Genomic DNA, 21,092 nt, shown 5'->3' with positions numbered 1-21,092 from the left:
GTTTTTCTAAGGTCTTGCAAGACAGAAAAACTTTGCACTAAATGATTTTATACAAGTTGAGCAATTTGTTCCTATCACACATGAGGGGCTTTCTGGCGTATTTTTCACTGTGAGAATACTGTATATACAAAGGGAGTATATTTGGGAAAGGGCCAGAGGTCAGGGGCAGAGTAGCTGCTTTGCATGCAGAAGGTCCCATTTCAATCTCCAGCTGGGCTGGGAGAAGCTCCAGTCTAAAATCCTGGAGGGCAGACAATACTGAGTTTGAGGGAAGGCAGCTTCCTATGTAGGAAATTTTACAGCATGCTCTTGCGAGGTCTCTAGAGATACATTCGATATGCAGCAGATGACTAAACTGGTCTTTGAACGTCCTAGCAGGTTAGGAAACTTTAAGCTAAAAGTGCAACCCTGCTTCCCCCAGGATGCTACATTGTGGTTCGCCCTGTAGAAGCCAAGCAGAACCTCCCTCTCCCCTCCCACAAGCCACAGTCATGTCCGTATACTTTATTACAGCCAAGCAATATTCCCCAAACAGCAACCTATCTGTGCTTTGAAGGGACTATCCAACAGACTGTTCGTTCTCAGGACCCATCTATAACTCGGAGTAAAAGTATGAACAAACTGCTGGTTTGAAGTAAAGCACTGGCGGTGTTTTTAAAGGAAAACAGATACTCAGGAGTCAGATACTCCAGTTCTTTCATGTGCTGGGAGAGTGAACACAAGCTCCTCCAGACCCCTCAACTGGACATCCCGCTTTGGGGGCTGTGCTGTTGCATAAGAGCATGGTGCCCAAAAATGAACATTTTGGGGGTGTCGTGCTCTCGAACAGGTCATGTGACTCACGCAGTGAGTGAGCCCCAGAAGATGGGTGTTCCAGTTTCCCGCTGCAACACATTGGAGGGTATGACTCCTCCCTTCCACCAGCTGTTTAAAATGATGGGTACTGTGGGGGAACCACAACGCCTCCCGAGGCGAGGGTCCATTTCTCTATCGCATAAAATGGTTGGGGCCAGTTGTATTGTGCCTGAACCAGGGCAAAGTCACAGCTGACTTCCCCTGTCATCCTGCTATACAGTTGTACCTCAGCTCCCGAACAATCAAAAACCAGAAGTGAGTGTTCCGGTTTTTGACCGTTCTTTTGGAAGCCAAATGTCCGACATGGCTTCCGTGGCCTCCAATTGGCTGCAGGCGCTTCCTGCAGCCAATCAGACGCTGCGCTTTGGTTTCCAAAAGTTTCGGAAGTCAAGTGGACTTCTGGAACAGATTCCGTTCAACTTCCGAGGTATGACAGTACGTACTGGAAATCTGTGTGGTAAAAGGTGGACAAGCTCCACCATTTCAACACAGGCCCATGCAGAGCTTGCCTGAGGCCCAAGGTGGGAGTCTTGTTGGAATAAAGTTATGAACTCAAACAAAAAAGCAGCGGGGGAACCTGGCCAGCTTAGCCCTCCAAGGCCTGGGGCAAGTGTACCCAGCTACATCGCCCTCTCTGCACAGGCCTGTTTCAACAGATGCATACACAAAGAGGTGAGAATGACTAAAAGGATGGAACCCACTTTACAGATTGTGAGGGCTGAACCAGGAAAGTGAGAGGGTGTGATTTTGAGGTTGTGGTGCAACTAGGCCTCAGCAGGTCATCAGCACCCCTGAAAAGATTTGCCTAGTTGCTGTCCATGCACACATATTGCAAAGAATTGTGCAAGGCTTGCATATGAGAAAGATACTATCTAAACAAGACTCCTACTTTTAAAAATAATGAGAAAATACCGTAAGAATGGTCAGTGTGAATAGACCTTGATCTTGAAACAGGAAAAAATAAACCCTGTCAGCAGTTGCTGCATGTCAAACACCAATACTACAAAGACTGGCTATAAAACATTGCAAAATGTTGATGGCTGCTCAGAGGACAACAGTTTAAGAGTGCCAACATTATTATTAGCAAGTACTTGTATGTGCATCAGAGCATGCATATTATTACTTTCAAATAATTATGTTTTAAGCAGGAGGCTGTGTTTCAAAGGCTTTTTAATATTGGTTGGTAAAATCTGCAGGGAGGCCTATCTATGCAATTCCCATTCATTTCACTGGTGCCTGCACAGCTGAACTCCCAAAGGACTGAATCCATTATTATTATTCAAAATGAACTACTTCTGAAATAATACACATTACAAAGCGTCACAGACCCAGGGGCTGATGTCACTGCACCAACATACTTCACACACTCAGAGCCAGCTCAGGGATAACTTTTAGCATTGGAGAAAAAATAAGACTAACCAAATTTCACATCAGTGCTGAGACTTTAATAGCTGCCACTCTGCTGCCACATTTTATGCCAAACCATGAAACCATTTATGCCCAAGCAGCTGGTACTGATGCAAAGTCTGTGCACCCCTTTTTCAGGGTCTGTTTACCATAGAGAGATTTTCAATCTCACCAGCTATCTTCCTAAGGAACCATTTATCTGAGTAACAAGCAGAAGAAAAGATTCACTAGTGAGAATGTTTTTATAGCTCAGGGCAAAACTGAGCATTTTTGGCAGAGAATTTTTTTTACAGAAAAACAGAAGACAACGTAAGATCAGACAATAAGCACACAAATTTAGCTAAAACACTGCAGAGATGTGAGAAATACCATGTTCGGTACTTCATTCATTCTAGAGTATTCTTGGTTCCAAAGGGAAGTTATTAGTTCACTGATAGGAAAATATGGTAAGTATAGCCAGAAAGCACAGCTTATATAAGGAATTCTAGATTCCAAAGAGGGTCCTTGTTTAAAGGAGAAGAGAGCAGGAACAAGCAGGATTCTATGCAAGCAGCAAAAGGGCGAGGATGAGAAAACCAAGGACTGTACAAGCAAGACGTAGCTGCCCTGCCTGATGCTTTGCTAGTGATTTTAAAAGACATGGCATCCAACACCAGGTTGGAACCTGGAAACCCTAAGACTACAACTCCTATCATCCCTGATTATTGGTCATGCCAACAGGGGCTAATGTGAGCTGAAGTACAACAAGATCTGGAGGGTACAAGGTTGGGAAAGATTGTAACAGGTCTTTAAGCCCCTTTTCTGTCAACTTCATTGAGCTGGTCTTTAAAAAAAGAAATAGCCGGAGGATGCATGTACCCCAGCAATCTGGTGCAAGACCTACACCGTGTCACAAATGCCATGCATGTTTTACACTATTTCAAGAAGATCAAAATGATTGAACTACTTGACTATATAATACAACCTATTTATCAGCAAATATAAAAGTTTTTAAAAATATTTTGCTACTCAAACACAAATACATTTGATATTACACTGCTAAGGGTTTCTAGACTCTCATGTGTTGTGGTATCATTTATGCTACAAAATTTAGTCTTACATGCATTTTAGTCAGTCATTGTTAACAAACAGCTAATTACTGGGTGTTTTTTTCCCAATTATTTCATTTATAAAACAACCTTCTCCATGCCATCACTTCATTAAACAGTTCAGGAAATAAAATTACCAGTAATATACTTCAGCTAATGAAGTAAGAATAAAATCTTTTCCTTTTCCTTTTTTTTAAAAGGGTCATTAAATTACAATTATGGGCACCTTCTATCAAGAGGGATCAATGCTTATATGTTGTGGCAATGACAAAACATGAATCTACAGAGTCTAATTAAGACAGAATAGTTTTTCATTAAAAAACATAATGTATACAATCTATAAAATATGCATAAAACAGGCACATATATTAAACATAAATATAAGGCGGACGATTTTAACCCCATATGGCAGTGAGAAAAGGCTTCTTTAAGAAAATAATAGTTCCTTACATTCTGCTCAGCCAATGAATACACGAGCTGTGGAAGAATATCTCCCTTAACTACAGCTTCTGCCAGGTCATCATTATAATTGGCAAGTCTCCCAAGGGCCAAAGCAGCTGTCTGTTGAATATTTGGAACCACGTCCAATAGGAGCGGCCTCAGCAGAGCCATTACACCTGAGTTATGAGAAAGGAGGGAAAGTCCACACAGTAATTAGAGAAACGAATCAAATGCTACTTTCAAAAGAGAAAAATAAAATAAAATAAAGCACACTGAATGCTAATGTTAAGGAAATCTGCTGCAAGTAAACCTAAGCTCTGTGTTAAGAACCATTCCTGGAGTACACATTTTACCCATCCAAAGTGGGCAACACCATTAGGAATCGGGGAGAAATTCAGTTCACATTTAAAGGCCAACATACCTAATTTGCCCTTCTTGAAGCAATATGAGAACCAAAACAATATGAGAATCATCCTTTGAAATCCATATTTCCTCTGAAATTGTGGGGCATGTCCCCAAACAATGTTTACAAGGATGCATATATTAGGGGAAAGTGTGTGTTAGCATGAATATAATGGTGAAGAAAAAAACAAAAATGCAAAGACACAGTAATCACAACCTATGATACAGTTTTATACTGCTAAATTGTTAAACTAATTTTCTGAGATATTAATACTCTACTAATGCGGCTTGTTGATATTGCACAAATGCAGCTGGTGAAGCAAAAGAGACCATCTGATGATGTTCTTGCAGGCTTCCCATAGGCATCCGATTGATCACTGTGTAGTGTAGTGGTTAGAATGTTGTACTAAGACCAGAGACCAGGATTCACATCCCCACTCAGTCATGAAGCTTACCAGGTGACTTTGAGCCAGTCACACAATTGTTATGGGGGGGGAAACAGGGAAGGGGAATAATATGTGCCACCCTGAGCTCCCTGGAGGAGGTGTGGGGTATAAATTGAATAATAAACAAACAAACAAACTCAACCTTTACCACATTCTTCAAATCCAGCAAAACTTCCAACCGCTTAAGTCAGCTTTTTAGTCAATATGAAGAACATTTCTTCAGCACACACACACAACAGTCGGTTTGTAGTTTTTCACTGGCCAGTGATTCATTTCTAGAAAAAGAGATGCGCCAGATCTAATCTCTTCCTGTAAAGTCACATTCTGGGACACAGAGACCCGTCACCTAATCTCAGATATGGTTTCGACTACTCATAGTGAAAGGAGGGCGCCCAAGGGGAAGTTTCCTCCAAAGCAAATGCCACCTTCAGTGTTGGAACTACTGCAATCCCAAAAATGGGGCTGTCTCCTCCCTTCGTTGACGCTATTTGCCTTAGGAAAAGAGCTGAAGAAACCCACACATCACCTCACGAAAACCAGTTTCCACTGGGTACACCACAGTGGTCTGAAATTTGCCTGTGCCCGCTTCTTGCCCATGGCCACCTGGTGGTGTGCAGCTGCTGACATGCAAAACTCAACTCTTTGGCACACAGCTGCAAATTTCTTGGGGCACCCAAGAAAGGTCACCACTTCCCATGGCTCCTGCTGAACACAACCAGCTGGCTCTGGAGAGGGAGCTGCCACGTAGGAATTCCAAACAGCTTTGTGCAATATCAGCTTGAGTGGGTAGACTTCTATCCTCTGAGAAAGTCCTTGTCTGAATCTGTTGTTGAATGACAACCTCTATTGTCAATCAGCAAGATGCTCACCCTCCCCCAAACACACTGTATTTGAATGACAGGTGTAAAATTTAAAATGTTTGGAAGCAGAGAGAACTAGCTTAAAATCATTGAGGGTGGGGAAAGAAGAGGATTAGAAAAATGGAGATCTCAAAATGGAGATCTGCATTAACTCAAGAGGATTACAACTGGTTCTTGTATGAGAAGAGGAGGCTATCGGCTTTTTCTCTGTGGTCACTTCCCATGCTGTACCAGTAACACTGGAACAGAAATGTTTGCATGTGGGAAGAGTTGGCACCATGGTGACTTTCCATGCCAATACTACATTTTAGTCTGGGAATAAGGAGCAATGTCCCATGTGAATTTCACGTCCTAATGTCAGCAGAGCATTATGGGATGGAGTCAAAAGGAAGCAGTAACCACATTGCTCCCAGAATGAAAGTACTGCCCTTTCAAAACAATGTAATTTAATCAGCAATTTTGGTCTTATTGACCTCCGCCTTCTTTTTTTTGCTCTAGTCTTTTGTAAAGTAAGCCTGTACTTACTCAAATAAATTATCTATTTTAAGCATTCCCATCCCACCCACCCAAAAAAACATTCCCAGGACAATACATAATAAAATATGCAAAATAATGTAAAATACAACAACAAAATTCAGTAAAATGTTAAGAAAATAATAAAGCACAGGTGTTCTAAAGACACATGTACCCAATATGCATAAGACTGCACCGTTGTACATTGTGGTAATTAATCTGGAATAAGTATGACATTCCATTTGTATTCACATGCAAATCTAAATTCCCATCTTACCCACCCACAAACAAAAGGGTGAGAAAATTTGTCCTTTAGCGATTTTAAAAGGCAGTTCATCTGTGTTAACAGTCTTAAATATGAGCCCACCAATTTACCTTAGCTATCTTGCAGCCACTACCCTAAAATAACCTAGTTTACCCAACCACTATGGGCCATGAGCTGCTTGGCAGTTTATGATAAATTACAGGAAACCAATGTAAAATGACTTTGTTCACAGAAAACATGTCAATGGGCTTAGGTAGGGAGCACTAAGCCCTAAACAAAGGTTGTCACTGTGAACTATCTGGAGATGTTCCAAGGACATGTGAGACCTGTTGTAACATCATGATTATTTTTTTAATGTTAAGCTTCTAGATCTCAGCATTACACTGAATATTTTGAAAACAAAATTTTAAATTTAAAATAACTAATACCTTAAAATTTAATGAGCATTTTTTAAAAAATGCAACTCCCTTCATTATCTCAGAAAGGATCTGCAGTTGGTGTCTGTGGTGTGCAAATATGTTTAATTCAAACTGATAAATGAATTAATTAGTCAAAGGGCATATGATCAATAAAAATAATTTAATTGGTTGTGCAGACCTAGTTAATTTAGGAAACCTAATAATAGAATAGTACTCACCTCATCTCACTGTGGTGATAACAGTGTTCCAAATATCTAAATGATTTTTAAAAGGTGGTCTAATTCTGTATAGAAACATATGCTAATATGTTTCAATTACATCAAAGAGGAAATGCAAATACCCGTTACAAAAATTCCATTGTGCGGTCCAAAACTTAAGTATGTGTCATATCAGCCCATCAGAATGTCCTGAAGGAATAACACCACATTGTGCTACGTATATGAGAAACAACTTAACTGGGGAACAACCTCTATAATCTATTCCCTTCGGATAGCAATTATAAGCAACCCTCAGCGACTCTTGTTTATTTATATACTTAATTACAGTAGCCCTCACAGCACTTGTGCTGAGTCAAAGCTAGACAATGGCACAGTCCCTGTGTAAAAGATTTAGTGTATGCCTACTGCGTGATGCAAGGTTTTTTGAAGCAGTATGTTCCATAGATAAGTGAAACTATCCAGAGAGAATACCAAAATTACTCAGTGGTAGTGTTCAGCCACAGCTTCTGACATGTACTTCTGATTTTCTTTTTCTTTTTTCCTTTTTTTAAAAACCCTACTGAGCAGAAGAAAATAAGTCACTTGAATGAAAAGAACAAATATGAACTAAAGCTTGAGTTTATATGCATAATCAAGTGCCATGATAGCAGTTTATGAAGTTATGAACAATATGGAGAGAGAAATCTTTCTCCCTCTGTCATAACTCAGGAACTCAGGTCACCCAATGAAGTCAATTTACAGTAGATTCAGGGCAGAAAAAAGAAAATGCTTCTTCACACTACACAGGGAATTCACACACATGCACCAAAGATATGATGATGGCCGTTGGCTTAAATGACTTTTTAGAGGATTAAACAAAACTCCTGGCGGCTGAGGCTATCAACAACTAGCTAAATGAAATCTCCATCTACAAAAGCAGAATATTTCTGAATACCACCACTAACAGGAAATGACAACCACCTTCATGTCCAATTTGTAAGCATTTGGCAGGCCACCACTGAAAGCAAAATACTGGGCATCTTCAGCAGACCTTAGTCTGATCCAGAAAGGCTTTTCAAAAATAATAACTTTACTATTATTATTACTATTATTACTATTATTATTATTATTATTATTATTATTGCAGCTGCTATTGCTATTATTAAAATCACTTCCAAAATATCAAAATAAAACATGATAGAGGAAGGTAAGCAATATACATTTAAAACAGCCTAGTTAAAAGGAAAACAAAATGCTATCTTAAAAAAGAAAATCTTTACAGATAGAAATCCAATTCAAAATGCAATAAGCTCCATAAAACAACATCATTAGTACCTAAACAAAAGAATGGAGAAAGAAGCTACATCCTCACACCCCTCTCCCCTGCAACACAGCAACCACTTCCAAAATGCATCCTTAGCAATCCTCCCTAGCCAAGTCTCACTCTCCTGTGTTCTTATCATTTAGAACACACGTGAACAATGTTGTTGAATGAGCACACCTTTTCCCACAACAGAAAATATCTGCCATTTGTCCCAATGCAAAAAAAAAAAGCACTCCGAGAATACAATAGCAAAACCAAAACCTGCCCAGTACCCCTGAAACCTGATGGACCCCAAACTAAGAGCTGGGCTTGGTGGCATGTAAGAGAGAGAAGGTGGCATTGCCTCCTTGCAGTTTTTTACCCCCTCCTCAGGGTCTGCAGGCCATCACTGATGTACAGGTGGAGATTGGGGCAAGAGGAGAAAGCCCTGTCCAATGCTGTGGCTTAGGTAAGGCCTTAACTAATGGAGGGAAAGGCAAAGAGGAGAAATAGAAGAATGAGGATTTCAGAGGGGGGCGGGAGGGATTTAGACCAACCAACCAGGAGGTAGGGAGAAATGTTTCCATGATGGAGGAGAAGAGAGCAACTGCAAAGTGTGGGAGCGTCTAAACCCCTTTGTAGGATAACAGGTCAGAGCTGTGGTCCCCAGACACAACCTGACTTGTATGCCTTAAGGTAATCTGTTGTCTTCAGATGCAGCACAGCAGGGGTGGGGAACCTTTTTGGCTCAGTGGGACAGACTGTTAACTGTGAGCCCCACCCCTGTGAGCCAACTTTGAGGGGTACAGTGGTACCTCAGGTTAAGAACTTAATTCATTCTGGAGGTCCGTTCTTAACCTGAAACTGTTCTTAACCTGAAGCACCACTTTAGCTAATGGGGTCTGCCGCCGCACCACCGCCGCACAATTTCTGTTCTCATCCTGAAGCAAAGTTCTTAACCTGAGGTACTATTTCTGGGTTAGCGGAGTCTGTAACCTGAAGCGTCTGCAACCCGAGGTACCACTGTAGTTGATTCATGAAGTCAGCTGAATGACAGGTGAGTTGTCCCTCCCAACTGTCAAAATCCCTGTGCAGTCCTTTCCCTCAGGCTGCAAAATGTCTTAGGACAGTCCTGGGGAGACGAAACTCTCCATCCATAGGAAGCTGCCTAATACAGCGGAATCTTGGTTCTCGAACGCCTTGGTACTTGAACATTTCGGCTCCCAAACACCAAAAACCCGGAAGTACGTGTTCCAGTTTTTGAACGTTTTTTGGAAGCCAAACGTCCAATGCGGCTGTCGTCTATTGTTTCCAGGGCACCTGAACCAATCAGAAGCCGCGCCTTGGTTTTTGAACGTTTCGGAAGTCGAACGGACTTCCAGAATGGATTACGTTCGAGAACCAAGGTACCACTGTACTGTATCAGACCACGGGTCCATCTTGCTCAGTATTATCTACACTGACTGTCACCTTCTGCATGCAAAGCGGAAGGGTATTCTATATTCTGAGAGTAATCTTATATTCTCATGAGGATAAAATCCCAGCGGCGCTTGTGGACTCTAAGAAACAGGGGGCTCTAAAACTCCCCTACGGTTGATTGGGGGAAGAGAGTACAGAGATAGTTTCAGAGAGATTAAATGCAAGCAAGGATACACCGCTGGAAATGTGCCTGCAATCAGTGCTGACGGGCTCAGAAGAGATACTTACCCCCCCCCCCATTTTAAAAGGCCTGGCCACCAGCTGCCTATAATGATGCATATTGAGACCAAACCTCCAGATCTGAAACTGCCAAAAGGATATAGATATGCTTAAAAGGCAATGCCTGAAAGAAAATATTAAACGCAGAAACAGACCCGGAACATAAATCACAGCAGGGCAGAAATAAAAAGTTGATGGGCAAATTGCTTGCCAATATTTTAGCAGCATTTTCATCAGAAGAAGTGCTTCTCCCCACCCCCCCATGCCACCTCCATATGTCGGGACCTGAGCATCCCACATCTGCAGCCTTTCATCGGGCTGAAGAGTAGCACTCCCAAGAGAACACAAGGAAAAGTCTACATAGGAGGATATGGTGGCAAAAGGGCTTCTAAACTAAATGCATCACATTCTCCCACATACGACAGCGTGCTATCCCCAAGAGGAGCTCTTCCCTTGAAGGCTGCATGTTGCCAGCTGTGAGACAATCAACAAGGATGGCTGCTTTTACTGCTGCAATGGGATGGGAAATGACTTGCTGACTTTTCACCACTACAAAGCAAAGGAACTAGACTACCTTTCATTCAGGTATTGACAGCGCTACGCAAATGGAATGGTCCAAATTGATCCCCAAAACCGTTTTTATCAGTATTAAAATTACAGGGGGGCAGTAATTTTGTGGTGCCCTCCCAGCTACCATTATTGGAAGGTGGGGTATGATTTAGCTAATATTGAGAGGAGGGACAGGGGATGGAATATGGATTTCCCTAAAGTGCCTCCTCCTTTCCTCCTAGAATTCAAGCACTGGCTTTTATACACTGTGGTTCTGCCGCAAATGACAGTGTGATAGGGATTAAGCCACAGCTAAGGATTTTCCCCTGGAAACTTAGCAAAGACCAAACCTGAACACTGGGCGGGGGGGCGGGGCGGTGAGACTTAAATTAACATTGGGGTTATTTAAATTCCCATGTTGTATTGTGGCATGTTGACTCATATTTTATTTACAGATTTGAATCTTCGTTTTAGTATAGCTGCCTGCCCAAACCTCTAGGGATAGGTGGGCAAGTAGTCTAGATCAGTAGATTGATAGAGGAATATACAGATAATCAGTCTTCCCCCTTCCTCTTCCTCTTCCTTCTATAACATGGAACCCAAACCACATAGAGAGGATCTCTGCATATGTTTGCATTCACTGTAAAAGTGCAGAGACCTGTCTGTGAAAGGCAACTGGAGGCAACTTGGGCTATTCTATTTTTAAACTCAGTTAGTACCATATATCTGTTATCACAACTGCCGACTGTTACTGAAGGAGCAGAACAAATCCGCAGCGGGATCCAAGATTAGTATCCCAAGAAACGTAGCAGAGAATCCAGTCGCCTGTGCAGTGCAGCTTTGAAACTGATGGGCAGTAAATTTTACTCAGGGTAGACCCACTGAAATTAATGGACCTAACATAGTCACATTTATTAATTTCAGCAGGACTACTTGGAGTAAAACTTAGTTGAATACCGCCTATATTTATTTATTGCGTTTACTTTTTTTATTATTACTTCTCCAAGGAGCTCAAGGTGGCCTACATGGTTTCTCCCCTCCTCAATTACGGTAATCCCCACAACAAGACTATGAGGCTGGTTAGGCTGCAACACTGACTGGCCCAAGGTCATCCAGTGAGCTTTGTGGCTAAGGGAAGATTTGAACCCTGGTCCTACACTCTGACCTTCTACACAGCACTTGGCTCTCAGTATTGTTACACCGCCTTTTTGAAAATTACCAAGGTGGCGTAGGCAGATCAAGGTCAATAAAAGCATTACAGTGAACAACAACATCACAGAAAAATTAAAAGGTCAAATTTAAAATATGTGCCTATATCTTTTCTAAAAACAGTTGCACTCTGAATAAATATGCTGGTCTTTTCCTCACTGGGGATAGTCACGTTCCAGCCCCTACACCAAATGATTGGTTGTATTCTTATGCTGGAATTCCTTTATTGATAATAAGCACATCAGAACACCATTTTATATCCTACTTCCAATTTCAGAGAGCGCCTGCACTTTTGAAACCGAAACAACAGTGACAAGCCCAAGAGAGGGAAGAACCAGCAGACTCAGGAAAACCCCAAGGTTTTCAGAAGCACACACACACAAAAAAAAAGTATGGGGGGAAAACCTAAGTGAGGGGAATCCCGAAACAACCCAGGGAGGGACTATACACACTCAGTGGGGACAAAATGTGTACTGATTGCTGGGGAGGAAACAGAAACCAAATGCTAAGAAAGAAGAGCTAAAAAGGGAGGAAGAGACAAACAGATATAAAAAAGCTTAGACAGACCAATCTCATTGTCTGGATATGTCATTTTCTGGCTCACGCTGAGAAGCTATTTTTACATGTCCTCAGGGATGGAAATGAGAGCTGCCTATGGTAATTGATGGAGAAATTCAATATTCTAATATAGCTACGATTGGGCAACAGTGTGTCCACGCCACACACACAGCAGCAGCAAAGAAAAGACTTCCCACTCTTTCTAACTCAGTTCTTATTTAGTACAGAATATTAAAAGAACAACCCTACAAATGCCAAGCAAATGCAATTAATAGTCCATTTTCCAAAATGGCTGATGACAGACATGTATAGTTCACGCTGCATACTAGGCTCTGACTGGTTCACAAGAACCTTGCAGTGTTGTCCAGTGATTTAGATACCCTACGGCTCATGGGGAGTTGAACTGAAGCTGAGAGAGTGTAACAACCCTTTATTTTGTTCCCCGCATTGCAGGCTGGGCAGTAGTAAACAACAACTCTCCAGTATAACTCACTGCTTTACTCCTATCACTTTCAGTGCAGGGCTGCACTGAAAGTAGCTTACAGCAGCCCAGCAATGTCACTGTGAACACTGCAAGGCAGAAATGAGGCTAAGGCTGGCTTGCACTTCCCATCAAGAGTCTCACATATCTCTCAGGTTGCAGCAAAGGTCATTCTACTTACATTGCCCTCCCTCTAGGCCAAATCAAGCACTCAACTGCATGCCGCAACCTTAAGCTGTACTGAATGGATGCAGACTGGTTACACTTTTAAAATGTTCAAAAACTTCTTTTTTTATTTGCAGATGGTTTAAGACCCAAGTTAGAGCACAGACTCTTTCTTGATATTAATTTTTGCTTGTTTTCAATCCCCTTAGCCACAGGATCAGGTCACACACACACCAGGGACACAATACAACATTTTGTTGTGTGGCCCTACTTGCTCCCTCTGATAATGAAATTCCAAGGGCTTCGTCAAAGCTGAGGCTATTGAAGAGGTCAGAGACCACCTTGGCTGTGAGCCCTGGAAGATCTGCTCCCTGCTTTTCTGGCCTGACTGACTGACTCCAGCTACAAAAGCTGCTAGACAATTCTTGTGGTATTGTTTAGGCTGTTTTGTTGGGGGTTGTCGTTGTTAACTTATACATATTCATTTTTAGATATTATTAGGATTTATGTGGAAATGATTTCAATTTGATTGTGTAGTTTTTGATGTGGTTTCTTTTTTGTTTGTGGCTTTCGTTACGTTTGTAATTATGTAAATCTTGTCATCTTGTAAGCCATCTTGAGAATGGTTTTAACTATGGAAAGGCAGCATACAAATAAAATGATGAACATGATGATGATGTTTTATTCCTCCTGTAGCCAAAGCAACAAAATCCACACGTAAGAGGGATGTATCAGCAGACTTGGGGGAACATCTAGGGTTCGTAGAATTAGAAGAAGAAGAAGAAGAAGAAGAAGAAGAAGAAGAAGAAGAAGAAGAAGAAGAAGCAGCCACCCCAAAAATCGGTTCAATCGGGACTGAACATGTTCAGTGCCCAGTGGGGAACAGAAAACTGGGTGAGGAGGAGAATGGAATGCTTGTTGAGGAGAGCATGGCTGGCAGGCTGAAAAGCTGAAGAGGAGCATGGCACTCCGTCTTGTTAATGTTAAACCGAATTCTACTGAAAAACCTGTATATTAGATTAGAATTGGGTCTTATGCAACTACGCACTTCAGGTGTGGATCAGTAAGACAGCACAGATTTCTTCTGTTGTGGGGTAAGCTCTGATTACAAATTAATCATGGATGACCCCCATGCTGTGCTCAGGCTCCCCTCCCTCTCCCAAGGCCTGGTATGCTTATCTGATTTAATGCTTGCCTGGCACTTTGATATAGCCACTTTAGGGTGTGTGTTTTAGCTTATATACTGCTCCAGGCGACAGAACAGGAAATGACTTCATGACAGTCAGAAGGCCAGCCAATCTGCACAACCAGCAGAATCAGGGGCGTGCCTTCCACTAGGCTAGGCGAGGAGGCAACCATAGGTAGAAGCAGCAAGGCGTTGGCAGTTGTTTTATGTGCCACGTGGCCTACCCTGCACCCGCTGCTGCCCTCAGGTGCAACTGAAGACACCCTCCCATCACTAGCATTTCATTAAGATTCAATTGCCAATTTGCCTGCCTTCTGTATATGGAGTTGTGGGTGGAAATGCGGGTGAAGGTGCATCTCCCCTGCCTCAGGCAGCAAAATATATTGGGCCAACCCTGGGAAGAGGGAGTTGCTCCCGAGCTCAATTCTCTTACGTTGGTTGTATGTATGAAGGGAAAACTCTTAGTGATAGATAAGCTGATAGCAGAAGGAGATAATCACAATTCTTTTCCTTTTCAGTGCCATATAAATAGCTTCATTCCAGCCTTGGTTTTTATTTAGAGGCAGCATAACAGATTTCTCTGTTGTAGGCTAGACAAGTGTTTCTCAGACTGAATTTCATATTCCTTTATGGAAATAATTAACTACGCTCATTTTCTGCCGTAAGAGTTTCTAGTCAAAATATGACCACTGTACCAATTCATTACAGTCAGAAGATTTGGACAAGAAAATCCTACTTTTAACAACAACAAATATTTAGTCAAGAATAATCACAGTGGAAAAATATGTTCTTATGCTTGTCATTTCTTTGAGGTTAATTTAGTGATGAAGAAAGAGACTAACAAGCACTGGAAAGAGCTATGCATGGGAGTGTGATGAGGAGTGTTAAGCACCCAAAACCAGCGGGGGGGGGGGAGAATCTGTATTCCTTGAACACACTGGTAGAAATACTGACATAGTTCACCATTCCATGCATGGGCCTTATATTCTGAGAAAGACTGAAAAAATGACACTAAAATGTGCTACTTCACCTGATTACTACATTCGTACCTCAGAAGTCAAACGGAATCCGTTCTGGAAGTCCGTTCGACTTCCAAAACGTCGGAAACCAAGGAACTGCTTCCGATTGGCCGCAGGAAGCTCCTGCAGCCAATCAGAAGCTGCGGAACCCACATCAGACGTTCGGGTTCCAAAGAACGTTCGTAAACCGGAACACTCACTTCCAGGTTTGCGGCATTCGGGAGACAAAAGGCTTGACTCGCAAGGCATTCGACTTCCAAGGTGCAACTGTACTGAGTAAAAACTGGATTTCCCAGTTTGGTTAGTTGCAGTTTGTCAAACGTCCTTACTTAAAGGAGTTGTCCTTGTCTTGAAAGGATATACTGTATCTCCTTCTACACTACATATTTGTAAATCAGACCTGCACAATTTGTGGCATATGGAAAACTTCACTAGCTACGTAGTGTAGTGATAATCCCCTCTGCTTTTGAAGATTGAGACTACAGCAACAAAAAGGTTTACTGAGCTCCAGGTAGACCACTGTGTCAGGGCGTGTGAGCTACATTCAGCATGGTGGGTGGTAAATGTGCAGGCTGAGTCATCAAAATTCTTTGCATTGTTTCAACATACAGGTCCCTTCCAACATGAGGAGATGCCAACATACTCAGAGGTGCTGCAAGAAGTATGAGAAATATAACTGAAAAAGTGAAAAGTATACTTTTTATCGGTGAACATATGATTTAAGATACATCACCAGTTTTTGAACTATACATTTTTCATCAGCCATAGCAACCATATTGTTAAACACAATATTTATTTATATCCCTCTTTTTCCTTCAGCATTTAAGAACCAGCTTGTATTTTCATACCTCAATGGCTGCAATTCTTAAAAGAGTTTCCTCTCTTGCAATCATTATTTAAAACACACTTACAGATTAATTTTTTTTAAAAAAAATGAAAAATCTCACAAAAGTGAGATAGCCTGAGATGTACAAGTATGGGGCTTAAATAGAAATATTACCGTAATCATTTCTCATTAACAATTAAAACTTGTAATCTGAAATTAGAGGAATTTCAGTGATGGTGAGCGCTATTTTCAGGGCTGGAACAAGGGTTCTTTTTAGAGAAACAGTTTTTTCAAGTTTAAAAATTTTTCATTGTATTTCTACACTGGATATTGCACCCTTAAACCATGATTTGCTGTTATTGAAGCAAACACCTTCATTATGTTTTTTTTATTTAAAAAAACTCCTCAATGAAGGTTACACACATTACAGCCTTGTTCTGATACCTCTTATCCACAAGAGTATAATGCACAAAATTACAGCATTTTAAGATAGGTTCTTACACTAGGTTTTAAAGGCGACAGCTCTTTTTTTAGTGTGTGTCACCTTCAAAGCCCATCTTAAGAACATACCTTAACATGCTATAATTTTAACACAAAGCCCATTGATATGAAAATGTGTTTCTTTCTTCTTCCTTTTCCCAGGGCACTTCGTGATAAAAGCTCAATTTGAAAAGATACATCTTACAAAATTGAAGAGACATATTACCAGCTTAAGATTTTTTGTAAGGTTACTGATGCTGGGGAAAAAGAACTAGGTTAGGAATTTACTAACAACAGTTTAAATGTTGATAGTAGGAGAACAGGAGAAGGATTGGTTGGGGAAATCCTGAAAGGTTGCAAAAATGCATAAACTCACAAAATTTGCATGGTTGACTTATGGCAGACAACAGATGAAAGGGTTTCAGGAATTAGTGACTTCAACTGATTTAATTTATGAAAATCAGATATAAGTTGAATATTGACAAATATATAATGAACATGAATGGGTCCAAGAGCTCTTACATCACTCTTGTAAGACATCTTCTATATGAAGGGATTTTTATTATTATTTTGTATTGAGGAGTATTCAATCATGTCAGTACCTACTCCATCTGCAGTCTGACAAAGCACAGTCTAGTTACAGGTATAAACATCAGCTGCTGTTTGTGAGCACTATGCCATGAATAGTCAATATGAAAGAAATCAAGCACGTGGGATTTCACACACACACATACACACAAGGCCGCAAGAACAAATCATGTCACTATTTATAAACTACAGATCGGCTAAATTAAAAGAATGTGCATTTTTATATTTGGTGAAGTTCTTAGGATTGTTTTAGCATCACCATCGTATGAATGAGGTTGTTTGTTTTTTTCAGAAGTAGCCCGGCCCCCACTATGTTCTGGGACATGGGACTGTAGCCTAGCAGAACAATCCTATGCATATTTACTTGGAAGTCCTATTACATTCCATGGTGCTTTGTCTCTAGTAACTGTGATTAGACTTGCAGTCTAAAACTTAAAATATTAAAATTTAAATAGATCACTCTCCAAGTAAGTAACATTTCTGTAATCTGGCCTGGGAGGGAGGGCAGTAAGTGACTCCTGCTATGAAAGCTGAGGCTGCTGAACACACTCTTGGGCTGGGGTATTGTTTAGGAGGTATGAGGAAGCCGTTGCTGCTATTGATATTTTAAAAACTGCATCCTTATTTTAGATTTTTTATTTTTAATGTTGAAATTGTGAAATTTGATTGTGAAATTTTTTAATGTTTTACTTATTGTTTATGGCTACTTTTGTTTTACTGTAATTATGCACGCTTTTTTATGTTTCACCTAGAGCATGATTTGAACTATGGAAAGACAACATACAAATAACATTATATATGTGCGTATGTATGTAAACTTTGGCAACCAAGTTTTGGACTATATATATGTTTTAAAGATAATAAAATTAAATTAAAAACCAACATAAAACTTCTTTTTGTGTCATAGTGATGTCTTCTCTGGATATAAGATTTGCTTGTCTGGGAAAAATCGTATTTTAGAAAAGCAGCATTGTGAATTCTGAAAACAGTTTATTTACTCTGTTGTTTCAAGTAGCACCCTGAGAAGGCAATTAAGTACTGTACAATTAATACCTGTTTTATATCCTCCTCTTCTAACAGCAATGCCTAGAATAGAAAGACTTGGCACTGAGTGGTGAATTGCAGTCCCCACCCCTGCTCTGTCTTTCATTACTTGAAATAGTCTGCAAACAGCTTGTAAATAGTCACACATGTGGGGAGTTCCCTTGGTGCAATGTGTGGCTATATGAAGCTAATATTTCAGCTGACTTGAATGGATAGACATATGCCTTACCTGCTCATTTTATTGGACCATCTTTAAGCTATCTAATAAGGAAGGGGACTTCAAAGTATCAGACTGCTCTCAGTTCTATGGTAAGATAAACAAAAGGGTTTATGCATTTTTTAATTCTGAAGAACTGCTTTTTGTTGTGTTTGTTTGTTTACCTGCATTCTGAAGAGTCTCGATATTTTGCGGCCTAGTAGCAAGTTCTGCAACAGTCTGAACAAACTGCGTTCGGGCTCTTTGATACTGCTCAAAGACTGCAAAGAAGGCAGAATAAGTGCATTTCAATGAGGGCAAGCCTTCACACATCAGATACAGGCCCAGATAAGCAGGAAATGTATTGTGACACCTTGTAGAGTCTATAGATCAAAGAAAAGATGATGACACAAGCTGTCCTGAGGAAGAAGCAAAGGCTGTATTCCAAACCCTACTGGTAAACGGCTTTTCCGGGTGCTGCTCTGGTTCCCCAGAAGCGGCTTAGTCATGCTGGCAACATAACCCGGAAAAAACTGTCTGCGGACAAACGTCGGCTCCCTCAGCCAGTAAAGCGAGATGAGCGCCGCAACCCCAGAGTCGTCCACAATTGGACCTAATGGTCAGGGGTCCCTTTACCTTTACCTTTACCTACCTGTGAGTTAGCCCCACTGAATTCAACAAATCTTATTCTCATGCATAAAGTTTATTTCCATAAACTTTTATAGGTTGACTTTATGACTCAATGCGGCTTAGGAATTAATGGGGGGAGGGGGTTAGAAACCAAATTACAGCAGTACATAACAGAATAAAATATAAAAACAGACAATTCATGACAAGTAAACTCCAGTGAGTTCTGTAGCAAATACTCCTAGGAGGATTACTATATTGTCCTGTCTACACATTACCAGAACTACTCAGAAAGTCTCATTTAATTCAATGAGGTTTACTCGCAGGTAAATGGAAGATTCTGTTGCGTGGGCGCGCTCCCCCTCCCTTTCCTTTTCAAGAAACTGTAAAGCCCAGAAACCCCCAGTACACAAAACCCAGCCATAGAAATACCTTGCAAGACCTGCCTCTGACTCATGGCTCCTGCTGGTCCCCCACTTCCGAGAGCCTCGGCAGCGTCCCCGTGGGATGGTGTCTCGCCCCCTGGTTCCCCCTGCGGCCTTGAGGGGGTCTTGTTCCTCCGCTTCGCCTCTCCACTCAGAAACCCGAGCGGGTCCTGCAGCTCCACCTGCCCCTCGGGCTCCGCGCTTCCCCGTCTTCCCCCGGGGCCTTTTCAGTTTGGGCCGCGGTGTGTATCCTTCTCCTTGGCAACCGAACGGAAGCCGGCGCCATCAAGGGGCGGGAGGGAGGCCGCGGCCTGCGCCTCATTGTGACATCAGGCGGGCGCGGAGCGAGAAGGCCGGCCAGCCGGCCGCGCCTTGCGCTAGGCTCTCGCGCGGAAGGGCCGGCGCAACGCGATCCTAACGCAGCGTTCCTTGAGCCCTTTTTCTCCCCCTCCCTCTGCGCTTCTCCAGCTCGTTGGGAAAGGCCGCCAAGCGACGTCCTTGCCTCTTGGATCTGCAAAAAGAAAGTCTCTCCCTGCTGAGGTTGGCTGCGATCCTGGTTAGGCATACTTTGCACTAAGTACACCTGATCGTTGCATCTGAAGCAAGTGCGAGTCAGCAATTGCCATTAAGGCCAATGGGAGGAGCTTGAACATAGGAACGGCGGGGAAACCGTCTTATACCGAGTAAGACCATTTGGTCTGTCTAGCTCAGCACTTGCCTACCTTGGCTGGCAGCGCCTCTCCAGACGGAGCTCCCTCTCCCAGAGATGCTGGTAATTGAACCGGGGACCTTCCTGCATAGAAAGCAGTTGCCCAGGCATCGCTCTGGGTGTGCGGGTGCCGCTTGCAAGGAGGCACTGGGTAGAGTTTGGTCATGAGATGGGTTACTTGTGATCTTATTATGGAAGACTGTAGTGATGTGCCTTTGCTGCGCTAATCCGGCTCATCTGCGTTTGGAGACCTTGCTGCGCACTCTGCTCAGTGGTTCGCGCGCGGGTTTCTGCCCCCAGCTCCTTGCAACAAGATCCTCAGCCCCTCTTGGCTTCCTCCTCGGAAGTGTCTCAGTCCTCGTTTAAAAACAAAGCAGTGCCTTTAAAATGGCTTCTACTCGGAGCTGCCCTGGAAGGTAGGTCATTCTTCTAGATGGGTTTGAAATGAAAGACAGCGATTTTCCCTAGTGAGTGACCTGGCAACCGCTAAGCGGCTTTACAGCGCAATCCTAACCATGTCTCCTCCGAAGTCAGTCCTACTGGATTCAACAGGACTTACTTACTCCCCGGTAAGTAGAGTTAGGATTCCAGACTTGGTCCTGTTTAAGTTCAACTCTCTTTCCTTCCTAATACTGCGGTTCATTGTTGCGTGGATGCGATCCCCAGACCAGTTAAACCGAAGCATTTGGCTTTGATCGTGTCCTACGTGTGTCGAAGGGCTAGATGGACAAAGCTGCAATAAAGTAATAAAAATGAACATCGACTTTGTTTTACCCTTTCCCTTTTCTCTATTTCCCTTTTCTTCTCTCTCCCCTCACGCACAAAAAGCCGTCTCCACGTTTAGTAGTCACCTCTATGTATTCAGTGAATGAAACCAAGGTGCTCGCTATTTAACTATTTGTAACTTTTTAATGCGCAGATATACAATACGGTGCTGGGCTTGAGCTAGATGCGAAGTTTAAAGTAAACGCTCTTGTCGCGAATCGACAGGGCATTGGCCTCTCCCTGGGGACGCTAGTTTACCCCTAACAGAGCTACAGTTCCCAGCACCCTTAACCAACTAGATTCCTGGATTTTTTTGACATTTTTGGGGGAGGGTGCTTTAAATTTATGTTGTGTGCACAGTGTCAGACTAT

At 42.1% G+C, this 21,092-nt stretch overlaps 1 protein-coding gene across 3 annotated transcripts in view; it reads right to left on the bottom strand.

The window, feature by feature from the left end:
• SPAG6 (sperm associated antigen 6) overlaps positions 1 to 20,704 on the bottom strand; it is a 50,259-nt gene extending 29,555 nt beyond the window's left edge. For 2 of the 3 annotated variants that reach the window (XM_083406605.1, XM_083406606.1), the window contains exons 1-3: positions 19,255 to 20,704; positions 18,381 to 18,476; positions 3,801 to 3,967 (exon numbers count right to left, since the gene is read on the bottom strand). In XM_083406605.1, the coding sequence (XP_083262731.1) occupies positions 3,801 to 3,967; positions 18,381 to 18,476; positions 19,255 to 19,279 (288 nt within the window). In that variant the 5' untranslated portion in view covers positions 19,280 to 20,704. The remainder of the gene's footprint in view (positions 1 to 3,800; positions 3,968 to 18,380; positions 18,477 to 19,254) is intronic. The other variant, XM_083406607.1, reaches the window with a different exon arrangement.
• Between the last annotated feature and the right edge of the window lie 388 nt (positions 20,705 to 21,092).

Source organism: Podarcis tiliguerta (assembly GCF_965153285.1).
Source record: "Podarcis tiliguerta genome assembly, chromosome: 12".
NCBI classification, from domain to species: Eukaryota; Metazoa; Chordata; class Lepidosauria; order Squamata; family Lacertidae; genus Podarcis; species Podarcis tiliguerta.
This window is presented reverse-complemented; position numbering and strand designations above follow the sequence as displayed.